This window comes from Podarcis cretensis (genome assembly GCF_951804945.1).
Source record: "Podarcis cretensis genome assembly, chromosome: 9".
NCBI classification, from domain to species: Eukaryota; Metazoa; Chordata; class Lepidosauria; order Squamata; family Lacertidae; genus Podarcis; species Podarcis cretensis.
Genome location: NC_137178.1, coordinates 38953205 through 38971407, shown reverse-complemented (window position 1 = coordinate 38971407; position 18203 = coordinate 38953205). Strand labels below are relative to the sequence as shown.

At 40.4% G+C, this 18203-nt stretch overlaps 1 protein-coding gene across 3 annotated transcripts in view; it reads left to right on the top strand.

Moving 5' to 3' along the window:
* Positions 1-18203, top strand: part of TTC29 (tetratricopeptide repeat domain 29) — a 125000-nt gene that overhangs the window by 70221 nt on the left and 36576 nt on the right. For all 3 annotated transcript variants that reach the window (XM_079990614.1, XM_079990613.1, XM_079990615.1), the window contains exons 10-11: positions 4068-4191; positions 7421-7660. In XM_079990614.1, the coding sequence (XP_079846740.1) occupies positions 4068-4191; positions 7421-7660 (364 nt within the window). The remainder of the gene's footprint in view (positions 1-4067; positions 4192-7420; positions 7661-18203) is intronic.

The window sequence follows — 18203 nt, the reverse complement described above, 5'->3', positions numbered from 1 at the left end:
TACTCACCTTCAGCAGAGTTTACACAACCTGTCTTTCATATTTCGGGAGTGCTTTCTGCAGAGTTGCAGTGCGAAGCCTCCATCTATGAGTGGCAATCCACCTGGATCTCTACACTGGGAATAACTGAATTATTAATTTATATCCAGTGCAGAGATGCGGCAGTATTGCCAACTTTCCAAAAGAGACTCAGAAGAATGCAAGTCTCATCATAACAGTGATGCAGCAGACTCCTTTGGGAGTGAGCATGTACAGTTCCCAAGATCCTGTAATTATTAATTAAGGTTTAATTGCTTACTTAAATTCCTTTCTTGGCACAAAGTTTAGGAATTCCTGTTATTTACTATTGATATGTACTGAAGGGCTAGGTATTTTTGCTAAAAGATATTACTTTGAATGATCGCCTGCTTCCCTGCTAATATAATTGTGTGTTTACTAGCAACTGCTGATTCTGTACAGTCTTGATTCAGCTCAAAATTATTTATAGGAGAGCCCTGTTCGAACCCCATTTAAATAAGTGAAGAAGATACAGCACAGTACTAGGAGGATTATACCTACTACCTACTACTTAGATCTGTGCACTTGGTTCCAGTGAAAAAATGGAAAAAACTGTGTGCAGACAGGAAATGGATGGCATTCATTGAGATCATACCAACTTGCCATAATTTGGCTAGTGACTTTTATTTCTCCTTGATGGCCACATTGTTTGTTGATAGCATATGCATAGCATACCTGGCAGTTTCCTAGTTCCACATTCTAATATGACTTCCTGATCCCATACAAAGGTAGCTGGCATCTTTGGCAAAGGTGACCCCATGCTATATTATATTGGGGGGGGCAGGTCTGAGGCATTTCAGCGTTTGAGGCTAAATGCCCTCAGGAAGGGATCTCAAAGGTTTGAGAAACACTGAACTATGCACAGGAATCTATGGTTTTCTAGCCCAAACTGTTGAGCCAAGGCATAGGATATTGTGCCTGAGACTCAGTAAGTGATTTATAATGTTCTTTTGAACACCTTTAAGAAAAGGAGATAGGGACGCGGATGGTGCTGTGGGTTAAACCACAGAGCCTAGGACTTGCCAATCAGAAGGTTGGCAGTTCAAATCCCTGCAGCGGGGTAAGCTCCCATTGCTCGGTCCCAGCTCCTGCCAACCTAGCAGTTCGAAAGCACATCAAAGTGCAAGTAGATAAATAGGTACTGCTCCGGTGGGAAGGTAAACGGCGTTTCCGTGCACTGCTCTGGTTCGCCAGAAGTGGCTTAGTCATGCTGGCCACATGATCCGGAAACTGTACGCTGGCTCCCTTGGCCAATAAAGCGAGATGAGCACTGCAACCCTAGAGTCGGTCACCTTTACCTTTACCTAAGAAAGGAGATCACATCCACCCCTAAATAGTTTGATCATTCACTGAAGAAGTATTGAAGAGTTGAAAGCTTCAGGAAGTGAAATGCTTCTTCATTAGAATCATCAGGTCTCAGATTATTTTATAACTGTTTCAGTAATTTGGGAATAATTCTTCATCAATATGCCTTATCCTCCTTCGAACATAAATCACAGGCCTCATGTAAATGTAAGTTCAATGACCTGTAGGAATCAACACATGAAACGTTCCTAGGGAACATTCATCCATTGCAGAGGTATGCACTGTATTTTCTAACATAGCCTAAACATACTCTTCATTATTTTTTAAAAAACTGTTTCTTTACCTCTAGTGTTTGTAGCTTCTATCACATAGTGTGATGTTTTCTGTTACCAAGGAGTAAATGTAATTTGTAAAGCATCAGATTGCACCAGTATCAGAGAAGGCATGTGTGAGAAAGTGGAAGGCACTATTTACTAATCTGATGAAATTCAACTGAAATTTCTAGCTCTGTCTGGAAAACAAGACTTATAGATAACAAATAGCCGCTTCTGTCTGCTGAAGCTTCAAGATGCACATTCTGTATGAATAAGATATATAAATGAAATGAAATAATTAAGAAAAGTTTAGTTCAACTCAACAGATGTTAATCTGATAGTAATGCTTGTTTAGGGTTTGCTCCCTGCATAATCATTTGGCAGACCTGTTTCAATCCTGTTTTAATCTTGTAGCAGAGTTTTATTCTCATGGCATAAATAAAGCTTTGTGTTGGCATATTGCCTTTTGATTATAGAACAAATTAATTCTTCTTTCTTTTTTCTTTCTTTAGGTAAATGGTATTTATTTTTTGTAAATAGAATATAGGTTCATGTAATGCTATATCAAAAAAGATCAAAAATACATCAAAAACATTTCTATTAATTCATTACATTAAGAAAACCTTTTTACATTTTCTCCTGTCACTGATTCCATTTGACTTATTACTTTCAGCTTCTAACCCACAAACGTGGTGGCACAATCAACAAAACCCTCAGTGGCTGTTTCATCTCTGCTCTATTTGATTTCTTCACTCTGAGTAAATGATTAAGATTTCATGCATTGGTTCAACCAAAATCTATGTTCACTCAACCACATCCTTTATTGATTACTTCTACTGCAAACAGTAGGCCAAGTGTGATATACATAATTGGACAGTTGTCAGGGGATGTGGGTGTTAACAGTCCTGTTTTCCCAGTTGGAAACTGGAATCACCTTGATACACAAATATTCTGCACAGTTTCATTCTCATTCTTTGGACCAAGGAGTACTTTTCCTCAGAATATATGTTTTTAACTCTCTAAGGTCTGGTTGAATGAATTTAATGATTATACCATATAATATGCTGTTCAAGTTGCACCTGTGCACTGCATATAGAAAACTAGAAAAACTGGAATTAATATTTGTCTAACATTTTAACCTTGTCCTTTAACTTATATAAATCAGTTCAGTTCTTCTGGGTGGAAATGTTTGATTCTCTCCCCTTTGAAAGAAAAATAGCCATCAAAATGTGACTTTGATTTTAAACTTTAGAAACCTTTTGACATATGGCAAATGTTTGCAATACATTTTACATTCCAGGAATGTTTGCTTGCCGCCTTCTCCTGATTGTAATAAAATAAACACTTTCTATGGATGAAAAAATGTTAAATGTTAGACCATTTTTAACCCCATGGAAATTTTGGACTGTAGTCCTAAGACTAAACTCAATTAGACATGAGTAGACACATGTAGGATTTCACTGTTAAGCACTTTATCAGTTTGTTACATGTTAGATCCACTTAATCATATGGAGGCATCATGGCATTGTTACAATTTTGTAGATATTGTCTTCTATTTCTATGGCTCATATGTGAGGTTAGAGAACACCACGATTCATATTTTGGTACATAGATATACTATGTTGGTATATTTTTATTTCTTAAAGCTCAGTCTTTTGCTGCATAAAATTAACTTGAAGCTTCTTCTTTAAAACAATAAGAGAACAATTCCCTTTGTCATTACCTATAAACTTTAGTTTCTACACGTTTATAAATTAGGACTGGAGGTTTTGGCTCACTGGTGGCGTGACATTTAGTTTTCTGCACTGCCACATTAGACACTCAGGTTCACAGCTAATATTAAGGTCACCAGCTATGACACAGACTCAGAAAGAGGAACTGTGTGATGTTTCACCCACAAACAAACTGTAGCATCTGGCTGTGTGTTGTAATGGCTGTGTGGAGGTGCTTTGTTGCTAATATAGCTTGCTTTATTAAAAAATGTGCAAATGTCTTATCAATGTACATTTGCCAATATTCAGCTTAGATTTGGCAATGACCTCAGGTTGTGTATATTGAATTGGGAATTAGAGGTAACACCTGCAATCTACTGCAGATGTGGTAGATAGTATGACTCCAGCAACCCTTGGCTTACCCAGATAAAGAGCAGCAATTACATCTTGAAGGAGGCCATGGTGTTTATGAGCTCCAGCCTTCAAACTGTGATGTAGCTGCTGTGGCCTACAATTCTTCCGCAAACAACACTAATAATTTCAAGCTACAAAATTTTGCCTTACAAATTTCAATGCACTGATTGCTGAGCAGAGCTTCAACTATAATCAGTCACTGTATGATGAATTTGCTCCTTTGATGAATTTGCTCATTAAATGTTTATTTGCTGTTTTGTTTCTTAGTCTGGGAGAAGTGGAGGAAGCTATTAAGTACATGGAAAAGTTTATGGTTATTACCAACAAAGTTAATCTTGGCCCAAGTCTAGTGGATGCATGTACATTCCTTGGAAATATTTACAACCAAAAAGTAAGCATTAGTTTGAGAAGTTCTATCATAGATTAAGGATAACATCGTCAGTGGATTCATATGATCTGATTCTTAAATATAAGTATATATATGCAGTTGCGACATGGTTTGTTTGTTTATTCTTATTGATGTTTGTTATGGATGCTTTTGATGACTTCAATATAACTTGGAATGTCTTATGTGCTTGTATGAAAGTGTGGGTCATAAATACTTTGATGCATGCATGAAAGAATGAAACGTTGCTGAAAATAATGTTCCCTAGCTATTTTTGTGTCATATCCCAACAGTAGCAAATCTTGGGAGTACTTGCTTTAGATAGCCCTAAAATGAAATGGGTGGGATTCAACTAATGAGAAGCCCTGCAAAAGGATTTCTACTTGCACAACAAATCTCAGGGTGGGGTTGGGAGTCATTCCATCTGGTAAGCCAAAATGTTTGCCCTGGTGAAATGATTGCCTTAGCATGATGTTGAATTCTTCCCAGTGATTTTAGCGTTTTTAACTTTCAGATGATGACTTGATGCACAGTCTAACATAGCTGCAAATACACAGTACACATTTGGAAGAGCTGCAGTTGACTTAGGTAGTTAAGATCCAAAATTTTTCAGTCTAACAATTTATTGAATAGTACAGAGGTATTGGCCTGCATACCAATAAAAGACGCCATTATCCTGGTTGTATGGTAACAGTGCATATCTTTCAGAAACTGGTTGGACATCTGAACCGTAGCTAGCAAGTCAAACATTTAATCTTATTGTTCTATTCTGATGCAGCTTCAGCTGTGACTGAAACTCCCCCAATGTGATTCCATTCTTCAGTGAGCAGGAAAGCTGATTTCTGCACTAGGCTATTACAGTAAACTGCAGCCTTAAAATGACAGGCATCTGTGCTGCTTACTGCTTCCCAGCTTTTGAAGAGGGTAAAATACGGAATCCTGGGTGGTGTCAGATGTGAATCTTAGGTGCTCATCATTCACTTTGATTGGTCCCAAAGTCTACACAATGTCAGGTTTTCTGTTCATTGGTTTGTTTAATTAAGCCCTTTTTCTGAATCAGGAGCTGAAATACCACTTTAAGTTATCTTTTAATACCTGTTCAAAAGAGTTTTTCAGAGAATAGCTCTGCTTTTCATTCAAGTTTGATTTGACTCAAATTCTTCACTGAGATTTCAGATTCTTTAGGATATGAAGAACTGCCCCAACATCAGTGTTTTTTTCTAGAAAAAGAGGTGCAAGAACTCCCACTTTTTTGATGGACAACCCAGAGTTGTTGAGCCAAAGATGTAGAGCATTCTTAGGGGGGAACCAGTTTTGGGGGGGGGAACTGCCACTGCCGGCATTACTGCAGCCGCTTTACATCAACTCCGACACGCAGCTCTGGGCGCCGTGCTGCTATACAGCTGCCGGTACACTACAAAGAGGTACTGGAACACACCAAAGAGGTGTTGGAACTCAGTTCCAGTGAGTTATGGCTGAAAAAAAAGCCCTGCCCAACTGCCCAATTGGACATGCACAATTAAAAAAAAAACCAGGAGAGTTAGAACATTAATTCCTATCAGCCAACTTTTTTCATTATGCATGTGTATCTCACATGAACAAGTAACATGGAAAAGCCTAGACAGTCCATAGTCACTGGAATATCTATTTAGTAATAACTATGAATTAGTTCCACACATGTGTTTTAATGTTTCAGTATATGCAGAAAGTAATCTGTGTTACAGATTAATGACTGGGTGCATAGGATCCTCCCTAATTTCTGCCAGTTGTCCCTCTTGCTGCAGCCCTCAGCTGCACACCCCAAATCATTTTAGAGAATTACCCAATTATTGGGAGTAGCTTTTGTTGTGTATATTTTGGTCTACATTAACTGTGTTTGAGAACTATTTGGTTGAAGGGTGGCATAGACATGTGCTACATTAATATTACTTTTTATAAACTTAGATTAAAAGTGGAAGGCTATCACAAAAATAGTTTTATTTGTTCCACTCTTCCTTTTGGTTTCAATCCAAGGAACTCAGGGCAGTACACATATTTATTTCACCCCACACCCTGTGAGGTAAGCTAAGCAGAGAGTGTATGAGTGGCCTAAGGTCACCTAGTAACCTTTTTAGCTGTGTAGTGATGTGAATCATGATCTCGCCAGTCCTTGTCTAGCACTGTCATCACGACACCCCTGATAAATGCTTGATAAAGTGAATTCAGCAACACCTAACTGCATATATACTGTATCGTACATCTTCAGGCTATTTTCTAAACAAAACGTGAGGTTGAATTTCAGGGTTGAATAAGGACTGAGTATCTTATTTAATGTTTATACTATTTTTCACCTAACATGGAAGTGCTTATCCATTTAGCATGCCCATTCTGCCTGTAGTACAGAAGAAGAGAAGTGCTTCATTATTATTGTCCTTCTAGATTTCAAGTATACCTTTATGGCACACTTTTATTTGTGGGCATTTTATTTGTTTGTTTGTTTTGGCTTATAATCTATTGCATGTCAATGAGTTGGAGCTAGTAACCATATTCTAATTATTCTACTCCTATTCCTGGCCACAAAAAGGTTTGACTATCATTCACTGCTTCCAGAAGATATACACTGTATAGACTTAGGTGTAGACAAGTCTCAAGGGGGGGAAAAAGAGTCCAGACCACTAGGGAACACCTATCTCTGCGTAACCATGCAGTCCTGACTTGGTACATATTTGCTATATATTGAATATGTTTAAGGGAGCCTTCCCAGCTGATCTTAAAGGTCGTAGTTAAACATTTTACTGTAGAGAGTAGGATTATGGGGGAAAGTGACAGTGGCAGTAATTCAGGGTTCTAGCAATTCTCTGAGATGATCCAAACCATAAATTTAAGTGCCTCCTCCATGTTCCTTGCTTGTATTGAGAGAATAGGACTCCTGCTTTTGCAAAAGGTAAAGAGTAGAGTCAATAGCATTTTCCCTCCCCGTTTTTCATCAGACGAGGAAGGTCATCACAGGAGGATAATTATCCTTTTAGTTACAGTACTTCCAATATTGGTCTGCTATTTAATGTTCTTTCCATTTTAAATGGTACAAAATGGAGTCAATAATGTAAAGCTGTAAATCCAAGGGTATCTATGACAATTTGCCACTTTGTTGGTTCAGTATGCAACAAACTGCAACCTCTTAAAGGCTGCAAGTGGAGAAAATAAGAAATGCTGGAGTATTTGAAAACTGGAACGTACCTGTCTTTTCTTTTATTAGGGTAACTACTCCAAGGCCTGCGAGTATTTTGATCAGGCATTTGCTACAGCAAATTCTCTTTCAGACTGGGCTCTAGTGAACGAGACAAAGGTATATTGTGGCATTGGGAAAGCTCATAACATGATGCTGAAATATAACAGTCACACAGAAGCTGCAGATTACGCCAACATCAAGTACCTGGTGGCCTGGAAGGAGAACCGAAGTGACATGTTCACTGACCCTTTTCCAGTTGGTAAGACAGTAGTTATGAAACGCATTAGTGCTGCATTGTCCTTATGGTTAAGTCATTTTTCTTGTATAGTTTTATTAAATTACTTGCTGAGTTTAATCCTATTGGACTAACTTTGTCCTGGGTGGAGGTAAGACTTGCATTTGCATGAAATTTTTCAAAAAATTATTAAATAGGTCTATATACAAACACAGACAATCAAGTCCAATGGATATCTTTGCTAGAAGCTCACTGACTTTGCTTTTGATGTTATCACAATTTCAAGCTTAGAAAACATTGGTAAAATAATTTCTTTTCTTGATACATTAACCAGGCCACATTCTCACAGGAATGTAACAGCGGTGTATTATTTCTCATGTGAATCTCAGTTAAACTGTAGCAGTTGCAACCAGCAGTGCAGGGAGCAGAAGACAAGCCTATGCAATGTCTCTCTTCCTTTCCCTCCTCTGCCTGCATCTCCCTCTGCCCCAAAAAGTCTTTCCAGAGGGTAGTAAGGGCCTACCAATCATTGCAGATTGTGCAGGTGGCGGGTGGGAGCATGAAATCGCCTGCAATCTGACACACAAATTCCTCTGCCTAGTTTGAAGCAATTCCCAACTCCCACTGCAGCTTGCAGAAGGTTGGATAGAACCCTTAGATATTTATCTCTTTGATATGGAAGCAGGGCTATGAAATGGCTTTTATGTAAGTGCTGGAAATATACAGTGGAAAATGTGCAGTGGTAAAGAACTCTAAACGGGGACACAGGTGGCGCTGTGGGTTAAAGCCTCAGCGCCTAGGACTTGCCGATCGAAAGGTCGGCGGTTCGAATCCCTGCGGCGGGGTGCGCTCCCGCTGCTCGGTCCCAGCGCCTGCCAACCTAGCAGTTCGAAAGCACCTCTGGGTGCAAGTAGATAAATAGGGACCGCTTACCAGCGGGAAGGTAAACGGCGTTTCCGTGTGCGGCTCTGGCTCGCCAGAGCAGCGATGTCACGCTGGCCACGTGACCCGGAAGTGTCTCCGGACAGCGCTGGCCCCTGGCCTCTTAAGTGAGATGGGCGCACAACCCCAGAGTCTGTCAAGACTGGCCCGTACGGGCAGGGGTACCTTTACCTTTACCTTTTAAAGAACTCTAAAACTCTTTGTATGCATATGTGTGGGAGTGCATATAGTAGCCATCACCACAGTCTTTCCATGGCATATTATAAGGATGAAAAAGGATTCTGCCCTCTTATTTTACCTTGTCGGCTGGAATCTGCAAGGCCCTATCATTATAGATGACTCTGTAGCGGCCAATGGGTCCTTTTAGGATAATGTATAGAAGTATTTAGGTATTCACATGCTGCATCTAAACAGTTCATTCAGAGGCAGATTTAGGGGAGCGCAACTGAGGCAAAGGCCAGCACTCAGCGTAGGGCACAAGAGCTGTAGGAGCACTGAATTTGGGTGTCGCACAGAGCACTGCTGACATGTGCGGTCCTAAGGTTCGCCACTGCTTCATTTTCCACGCAAAGGCATACACATAGCAGAAGCAGGAATCAGATTTGGAGGAATCGTGAACCACAGCAGGTTGCTTCAGAGACAGGTTGTCTAAGCTGTACTGGACTGATGTGGGGTGCTGCAGAGATCTGACTGTTTTGAACGGCTGTAGAGAATGTGTCTGCCAAAACAAACATTTCTCCCCTGCCCTATAAAGGAAGCAGCAGGGTAAGGGAAAGTAGGAGGGAGAGCCCTTTAGTGACTGACAAGTCTAGCTTCTAATTTGAAGGGAATTATTTTATGAAGGCTTTCCAATCCAATCTCTCCTGGGGATGTTGAAGTGATGTATTCCCTTGTTAATGTTTGTTCTGTGCTCTTTTCTAGTTCTGCTAGTGATGCTTGATCAGAAAATGCTGAATATTCAGCTCCTTCAACCACATTGCCACCTGTTCCCACATCAACTCCTCTCAAATTAGTTTTGCACTTAACTCACACCTAAAGTCACAGAAAGTGAGCAAACCACAAGCCTTTGCACCATTCTTCTGAAATTTTGCAGGTTACTTTCCCAGGGGTTCCTCTGAGATGCATGTTCTTTTTATAACAAAACCATTGCCCACAGAACCACAGGGAAGAAAGCAAATCCTTTTTCATTCTCCCCCTAAATTAAAAAGTCATATTTAAAGATGCCTAGCACACACAAAAAATGTGAACTTATTTGCCTATAATTTAGCATGCTTCTTACCTAGCGGCACCTTTGCAATGTATGTTATTTTCATGCAAATAGTCCATAAAACAATAGGGAAGATCAACTAAATCCATTTTAACTATCCAAAATTGTAAGGATGGCCATTGCGGGGAAATATGGCAACTAACTATCCAAAATTTTAGGGGAAATCATCTCAGCAAATTCTTCCAAAAAATAGTAAAGTTAGGCAGGTGCTTTTTTTTGCAAAAATTATTTTTTTTAAGTGCTCAGCACAAAAACCCTGGATCTATTTGTCTATAATTTTTAATAGAATATTTTTGTTGAGGTAATGGCCCTCTAAATTTGGGGCATTAAGATAACAAAGGAAGTGGCTCTGTGCCAGATAACAAATGAGTGGGCCCTCCTTCCTCAACTCCCCTTAGAAAGACAAAGAGGAGAGTTGAGAGAGTTATGTGAGCTAGAAGGTAGAAGCAAGGCTGCAGATTGGGAGATAGAACCATGATTGATTTATGCTGGAATCCAAGGCTGCTGCTTTGGGAGAAGCAAGACCCTCCTGCTGTGCGTCCCTCCACCATAGGCCCAGGTTGTATATGTGTGTAAATAAACCATATGTCATAAAGGCACCATAGTCTTCTGTCTCTCATTCTGAGGAGACATGAAGCTGGTTATGTGCCTGGAACTCCTGGAATTTTGCACCACATGGAAATTGGGGTAGCGTGTAACAAAATATATGTGTGCATGTAAAATTTTAATTCTATCAATGCTTAATTATTTTTTAATGGTTTCCCCCTATGTTTTAATTGCTCTTATTTTCTGACCAGGATTTGACTTCAGAAACCAAACTGGATAGCCTGTGAATCACTTTTCTGAGTCAGTTATTTCCTGAAGCACCAAATCAGAGTCCAAATTTTATCTTGTGGTTCCGGGTCGGCGCCATCGCCGAATGGCGGACTCCCTCCGAGCTCCGGAGGGAGTCGGCTGGGTAGGGGTCGGGTCCTGCCGTGCCGGCGACGCGGGGACCCTCAAAAACCATGGGCGGAGATGCCCATGGACTTGGTGACTCGGCGGGCACCGTTTGCGCCCCCCCGACCCGCGAAGGAGCCTGTTTAAAGGCTGCGGAGCGGGTGACGGGGGGGGTGTGGTGCTGTGAGTCCAATGCTTCCCCTGCCCAGCGAAGCCGCATGCCATTCGGCGGAGAGCAACGACTTCTTCTTTGAAAATTTCGGATTTGGACTAAAAGGAACAACCCGTGAGTAAATTGATTGGACTTAAAAGGGAAATTTGATCTTTGAATTTGGAGCGAGCGGGGGGAGTGCAAAAAGGAAGTCCGCCCCCCCCGTTGTAGATGGCTCAATGCAAGGATTTGACAACTAAGATCGAGAGATGAACTTGTTTACCTGAGAAAAATTTTTAACTTCACGAAGGGAAATTACAATAATTGTGCTGGAGGAGAAGACTGATTTGTGGGAACTAAAATGCAACCCCCACCCCCGGGAACCGGGAACGATCCGCTATGAGAGACTGGTGAAGAGACACAGAAACTTTGACAGCTGTCAAAGTAGCTGTCAAAGCAGGAAAATAAAAGAGAACTTTGTTACGATGGCTTTGCTGGTTAGATTTGTTACAATTTGGACATAAATTATTGGATATAAAGGCAACAAGTTATTTGACTTTTGGGTCTGATTTTGAAAGAAAATAAGTTACCATATTCCCTCTAGAGGGAGGCTGGGACATTGCAACAGTAGCAGCAAGTGGAAAAATACTATGAATTTGAGCAGGATCTGTTATCTCTTGGGAAAGCTGCAAAAACGAAGCATTATTTTGTCTACAGAGGTTTCTATACTAAAGGAGACAATGGATTTATCTATTGAAGAAAGGAAAGGACTTGACGCAAGTTATGTTCCTGAATAACAAAAGCCTCTGTGGAGAACAAGAAGTTTCTGAATTAGAAGGTTTCTGCAGCAGAACAGGAAAAAGCAACCTGAGGAATAAGAGCTGGACCAAATTTGAAGCCGGAGTATTTGGAACATCCAGACTTTAAAAGGACCAAGAAATAGAATTTAAGTTAGACTCTTAAACATAGAGGTCTGGATGGAAGAACAATGACTTTTTCTGAGAGTTTTTTCGAGATTGGACTTTCTGAAATTAAAAGCTATCAAAAGACGGCAAAGTGGAGTTGAGATATAGACGTGGATACACCAGGCTGGCAGTAGACAATGGATGAACTTTGGGGATTGGAACCGGGGAATGGGGGGGGGGGAGATTTGGAATCCAAAGGTTGTAAAATTATATATTATTTCTTTCTTTTCTTTTTTCATGTTTGTTGTTTGAAAATAGGGGAATTCGTGGAAGGGAAATGGGGTCGATCTTAGGGAATTATATAAAATATAAGGAGAAATGGTTCATTAAGATAAATAAGATAAATTAATTTGGAATAAATGGGTTATTTAAAATTACAAATAAGGTTTTAAAATTTGGGGTAAGAATCTGTGGAATCAATTTAAGGGAAATGGAATACAAGAGGGGGAGGGGGGGGAAGTCCGGGAAAGATGCCACTGAAACCAAGTGTAAATCATATTTGTTTTTTCTTTCTTTCTTGCTATCTTTCCTTTTTATTCTGGAAAATTTTTAATAAATATTATTAAAAAAACAAAAACAAATTTTATCTTGTGGTTGGTGTCTGTCCCTAACACATAGTATCACTTCAATTAGAAATCCCATTAATAATAATAATAATAATAATAATAATAATAATAGAATTGTTATTTATACCCTGCCCATCTGGCTGGATTTCCCCAGCCACTCTGGGCAACTTTCAACAGGATATTAAAACACAATAAAAGATCCAACATTAAAAACTTCCCTAAACAGGGCTGCCTTCAGATGTCTTCTAAAAGTCAGATAGTTGTTTATTTCTTTGACATCTGATGGGAGGGTGTTCCACAGGGCGGGCGCCACTACTGAGAAGGCCCTCTGCCTGGTTCCCTATAAATTCACTTCTCGCAGTGAGGGAACTGCCAGAAGGCCTTTGGCACTGGACCTCAGTGTCCGGGTTGAGCGATGGGGGTGGAGACGCTCCTGCAGGTATACTGGGCTGAGGGTGTTTAGAGCTTTAAAGGTCAGCACCAACACTTTGAATTGTGTCCGGAAACGTACTAGGAGCCAATTTAGGTCTTTCAGGACCACTGTTATGTGGTCTCGGCGACCATTCCCAGTCACCAGTCTAGCTGCCGCATTCTGGATTAGTTGTAGTTTCCAGGTCACCTTCAAAGGTAGCTCCACGTAGAGCACGTTGCAGTAGTCCAAGCAGGAGATAACCAGAGCATGCACCGCTCTGGCGAGACAGTCTGCGGGCAGGTAGGATCTCAGCCTGCGTACCAGATGGAGCTGGTAGATGGAGCTGATGAGGTGTGATGCCTTCTAAAAGGGCGCCTTGCTTGCAGGTAGTTTCATTGCTTGAAACTAAACTGAAAGCTGTTCTCCGTGAACCCTCAGGAACATTTCCATTTAAATGGGAATCCAAGAGAGTCCTAAGCTTCACATTGCAGAAACAACACTATGAGCTTTGTAGCTGCTTTAACAGAGACAGCTCACTCGGCATCTGAGCCCATAGGAAGAGAAACTGAGGCTTCAGGTGCTAGCCAGGGAGGCTTTAGAAACTGAGGCAAAGGCCAGCCAACTAAAAGTAAAGCCAAGAAAAAAGAATCTGAAGTATGGGGGCTGCTGAGGTGACATATTAACTGTTCAGTCCTACAAAACAAAAAGAAGGAGTGTTAGGAAAATACCAGTAGATCAGTTTGGATGCCAATAGCAAGAAAATAAATAAGAAATTTCTGCTTTAGACCAAAATGCATTGTACTTATTCAGAAAAGGAAGGGGATTTGCAGTTGCTGGTGTGAGGGAGAAATTCCTGGTATTCCAGCAGTGCTACGGGGATAAAGAATGATTTTAATTCAAACTCATTTCTTGCACTCTGTTATTTCATCTTCTGTTTAATTAATAACCAGTTGTATAGCTAAGTGTTCCCAGCCTATCTGGCATTTTTATTATTCCATTATACAAAAAAGTGCTAAGATTTACTCTCATTTTTGTCTTAATTGCAATTTATTGCCCCTTTGCTATTTTCCATATGAGCATTAAAACATCACCTATACTTACTTTATACTTTTCAATTAAATACTTTGTCTCTTTAGTTCAGCATACATTTTTAAAGTTTCTTTCATCTTTTTTATACTTCATTTATAACTTTGTCTTTACATGGTAGATCATTAGTATATTTCTTGAACAGTTTGATGCCCTCTGAACTTATAGGCACAGCACATAAAAAGAGGAAATTAGAAGATTAGAAGTATTTTTTTAAAACTTCTCTCTGATTACTGATTTGCTGCTAGTTGGTTTTTGGGGGGGTTTTGAGGTGGGACGGACAGACTTGAAAGCTTTTATTTCATGAAAGTTCCAAAATACAGCACAACTTTTAGTTGAACTAAGGTCATAGTAGTAAGATTCTTCACAGTTACAACTATCTACGATAGCAAAATTCAGCATCACATTAACAACCTTCTACCCAATCATACCAAGATGGCTAGTTGAAATGAAAAGGCTGTTTAAATGAAAGCAGATGCTTGAAGTAAGGTTTCCATACGTCTGGGGAAACCTGGGCATGTCCTTGGCGGCGGGGGGGGGGGGGACATGTCCATCCAGGCAGATTTTTACATTTTAAAGGAAATGTCCAGGCTTGGGGGCGGTTAATTCAGGCAACTTGGACTTGGGCTGATCTGCATGCCACAGCTGCTGCCAGCCCAAGTCAGGGAAAGAGGCATGGGGTATTATTATTGTTGTTGTTTAGTCATTTAGTCGTGTCCGACTTTTCGTGACCCCATGGACCAGAGCACGCCAGGCACTCCTGTCTTCCACTGCCTCCCCCAGTTTGGTCAAACTCTTGCTGGTAGCTTCGAGAACACTGTCCAACCATCTCGTCCTCTGTCGTCCCGTTCTCCTTGTGCCCTCAATCTTTCCCAATATCAGGGTCTTTTCCAGGGAGTCTTCTCTTCTCATGAGGTGGCCAAAGTATTGGAGCCTCAGCTTCACAATCTGTCCTTCCAGTGATCACTTAGGGCTGATTTCCTTAAGAATGGAGAGGTTTGATCTTCTTGCAGTCCATGGGACTCTCAAGAGTCTCCTCCAGCACCATAATTCAAACGTATCCATTCTTTGGCAATCAGCCTTCTTTATGGTCCAGCTCTCACTTCCATACATCATCATCATCATCATCATCATCATCATCATCATCATCATTATTAATGAGGTTTAGTTGAACGGCCTCACCCATGTTGACTGACTGTGCTGCATAATGCTACGCAATTGCCAGAAGAGTTGGCAATTTCCCCTTTAATAAGTTTGAATTGCACAAGTTCAGACTAAGATATTAAAATATTGCAATGACAATGCTACACATGTGTAAGTAAACACAGAGCACCTAGCTTCTTCTGCTAAGAAACAAAAATGGGAGTGAGTGCCTGTTACAGATGTCTCTGAAGGACACCCTTGGCTCACATGTCCTATTGCTCCGAAGACTAAACTGTATTTTGGCAACCAATGTATCCATGACATCCTAAAAATAATATTACAAAGCTTGAAATTTACCCCCCAAATTATGCCTTGTAGACATAATGGTTGTGCTGAAAGTACTGAAGGCATCATTGTAAGATCTGACAACATTCATAAGAAAAATAGGCTAGTTTTGAAGCAGTTCTAGTTGTGCATGGAACACTAGTGGGATTCTGTCCACAGTGGTGAGACTCTTTGTTCATCTTTTAGGCTCACTATACTTCCATATCTTGGATGTAACGTTTGCTTAGAGTTGCCACATGTAGAGTTGAGTAAGGTCATTTCCTGAAAGGAGAATTAACAGCCACACTGATCAGGTCTATAGTCATTGAGTCTGTAGTCACTATTTCAAATGTTGAATACAACAATGAATATCTGATGACACCAATACATGGTGCAGTGGTACCTTAGTTCTTGAACTTAATCCATTCCGGAAGTCTGTTCGACTCCCGAAACCGTTCGAAAACCAAGGCACAGCTTCCAATTGGCTGCAGGAGCTTCCTGCAGTCAAGTGGAAGCTGCGTCGGACGTTAGGCTTCCGAAAAACGTTCACAAACCGGAACACTTCTGGGTTTGCAGTGTTCAGGAGCCAAAATGTACAAGTACGAAGGCGTTCGAGAACCAAGCTACAACTGTACAAATGCACTCATAAGCCCACTGTGTACTGGTCTTGTGTGTAGGCTCTATATTGCTCCATAGTTTTACACCAGTGTTTTTAAGTCTTGGGTTCCCAGCTGTTGTTGGAGTGCAGCTCCCATCATCCCTGACCACTGGTGCTGCTGACTAGACATGATGGGAGTTGTAGTCCAACAACAGCTGGGGACCTAGGCTTGAGAAACACTGAGCTGATAATGTTGAATTGGTTGACCCATACAGGAAAGTGACTGACACCCACCATTTCCAGTTTCCTATCTCTTTCATTTCTGTTGCTCTTTACTCTGGGAAAGTTCCAGGTTAGAAGGTAGTAGAACAAGAAACCATAGCCAACAACTAATGATGTCAGATCAGCCAGGGTCAAACTGAACTCTGAGTAAGGCAGCATTTTCAACTGTCCTTTCCCAGAAGCCGACTATCACCTTACAAGAATGAAATAATGAATATTCTGCTACTGCCCACATCCAAACCTTGTACTGGTTTCGTCCTGGTATTTCAGCCCCAGAGCATACTGGGTGATGTTTAATATTTAATGATAACTGTGTTGGAGTGAATGCACAAAGTACACACACACACACACACACATATATTATTTATGCCTCTTTTACTATATATAAATTATATTGGATGAACCAAAACAACTGAGCTGGTTATCTAAAGTGTGATCTCCCAAAAGGCCTTGTTAAGCAAATGTAAATTGCTTGGATATTATTATTTTCAAAAGTAAAGTCACCTGGGCCAAAATATGTCTGGGATGTCTTAAAATCATCCCGTTCCCTACTTTATTGACAATTATAATAAAATACATACTTACAATGTGTAGCATTCATTTAAAATTGCAGGTACTATGATGCTAAGCAACAGGCTAGACACTTTTATTTACCTATAGTGTTATGTTAAACCACAGAGGAGATGGCAGGGAAGCTATTAATGTCATATTGTCAGCACATGGGAATCACCAAGCAACTAATCCCCATAGAGTTACTAATACTAGTACTGAAATCAACAGGTTGTTCATGTTCATGTTCTACTGCAAAGGTTTTTTCCTGGTGATAATTTAAAATTTTTCTATTTGTGATTCTTAACAACAGTCAGAAACAGAGGTTTGTGAAAGGGAAATTATGCATTTATTGCTTGCACAGTACACATTTGCTGTAAATGCATACCTAATTTGATGAAATTATAATCATGACAAATAAAAAGATACATGTACAAAAGAAGGAAGAAAACACATATATGATACAAATTAAGCTTGATTTTGCTCTCTGTGACTGTGAAATTGAATAGGCATATTGATACACAGGAAATCCCATTTATAATTACATTCTAAATTACATGTGCCTCAATCCCTACCCCCCCCCCAAAAAAAAACCAGAATGTAGAACGAAAAATATTTAGATAAATGGGACAGTGAATTATGGGGATATTATTGACGGTGAAATGTGTGCTCTGGGACATAATCTAGACACCAGAAACCATTTCGGATGAAAGAGATTGGGATAAATCTCGTATGTCCACTGCATTATGTTTAACTCTCTCAGAAGCTGGTATTGAGCCCTGTTATTGTGAGGTACCATGCAGTGTTAGAAAAACCTTTACATACTAATTTTATTATGGGGGACATTAAAGAAATTATCTCTTTGGCAGAAGGATACAAGTGGAAGTCTCACATGTCCATAGGAAAACATGGGGTTAAAGTGGACTGTATTTTAGGCTGTATTCAGTTGACTTGCTGTGTGGGGAGAGGCTGAGCAGTCCTGGCTAATGACTTGTAGGTACTGAATCCTCAGGTCTCTCAGGTGGTTTCACTCGACCAGTTTCAGCAGAATGATGAAAAGGCTGAGATAAAATAAACTGACAGTTGCTACTCATCGCAGGCAGCAAGCTGTACCCCAGCAGCTGAGACCCTGGGAGCCCTCTTTTTTTAAACAAAGGCTTTCACTGCAGTGAGCAATGAACTCCACACACACAAAAAGGGAGAGGGAGATTGGCAGCTGGTGACCGACAGGAGGAGGGGAAGGAGGAAAACTGGGAAACACAGCAATTGTTGGCTAATTAGAAGCCGTTCCCACCTACTTAATACCAACCCATTAAGCAGAAAACACTTTTTCATCTTACTCTTCACATGA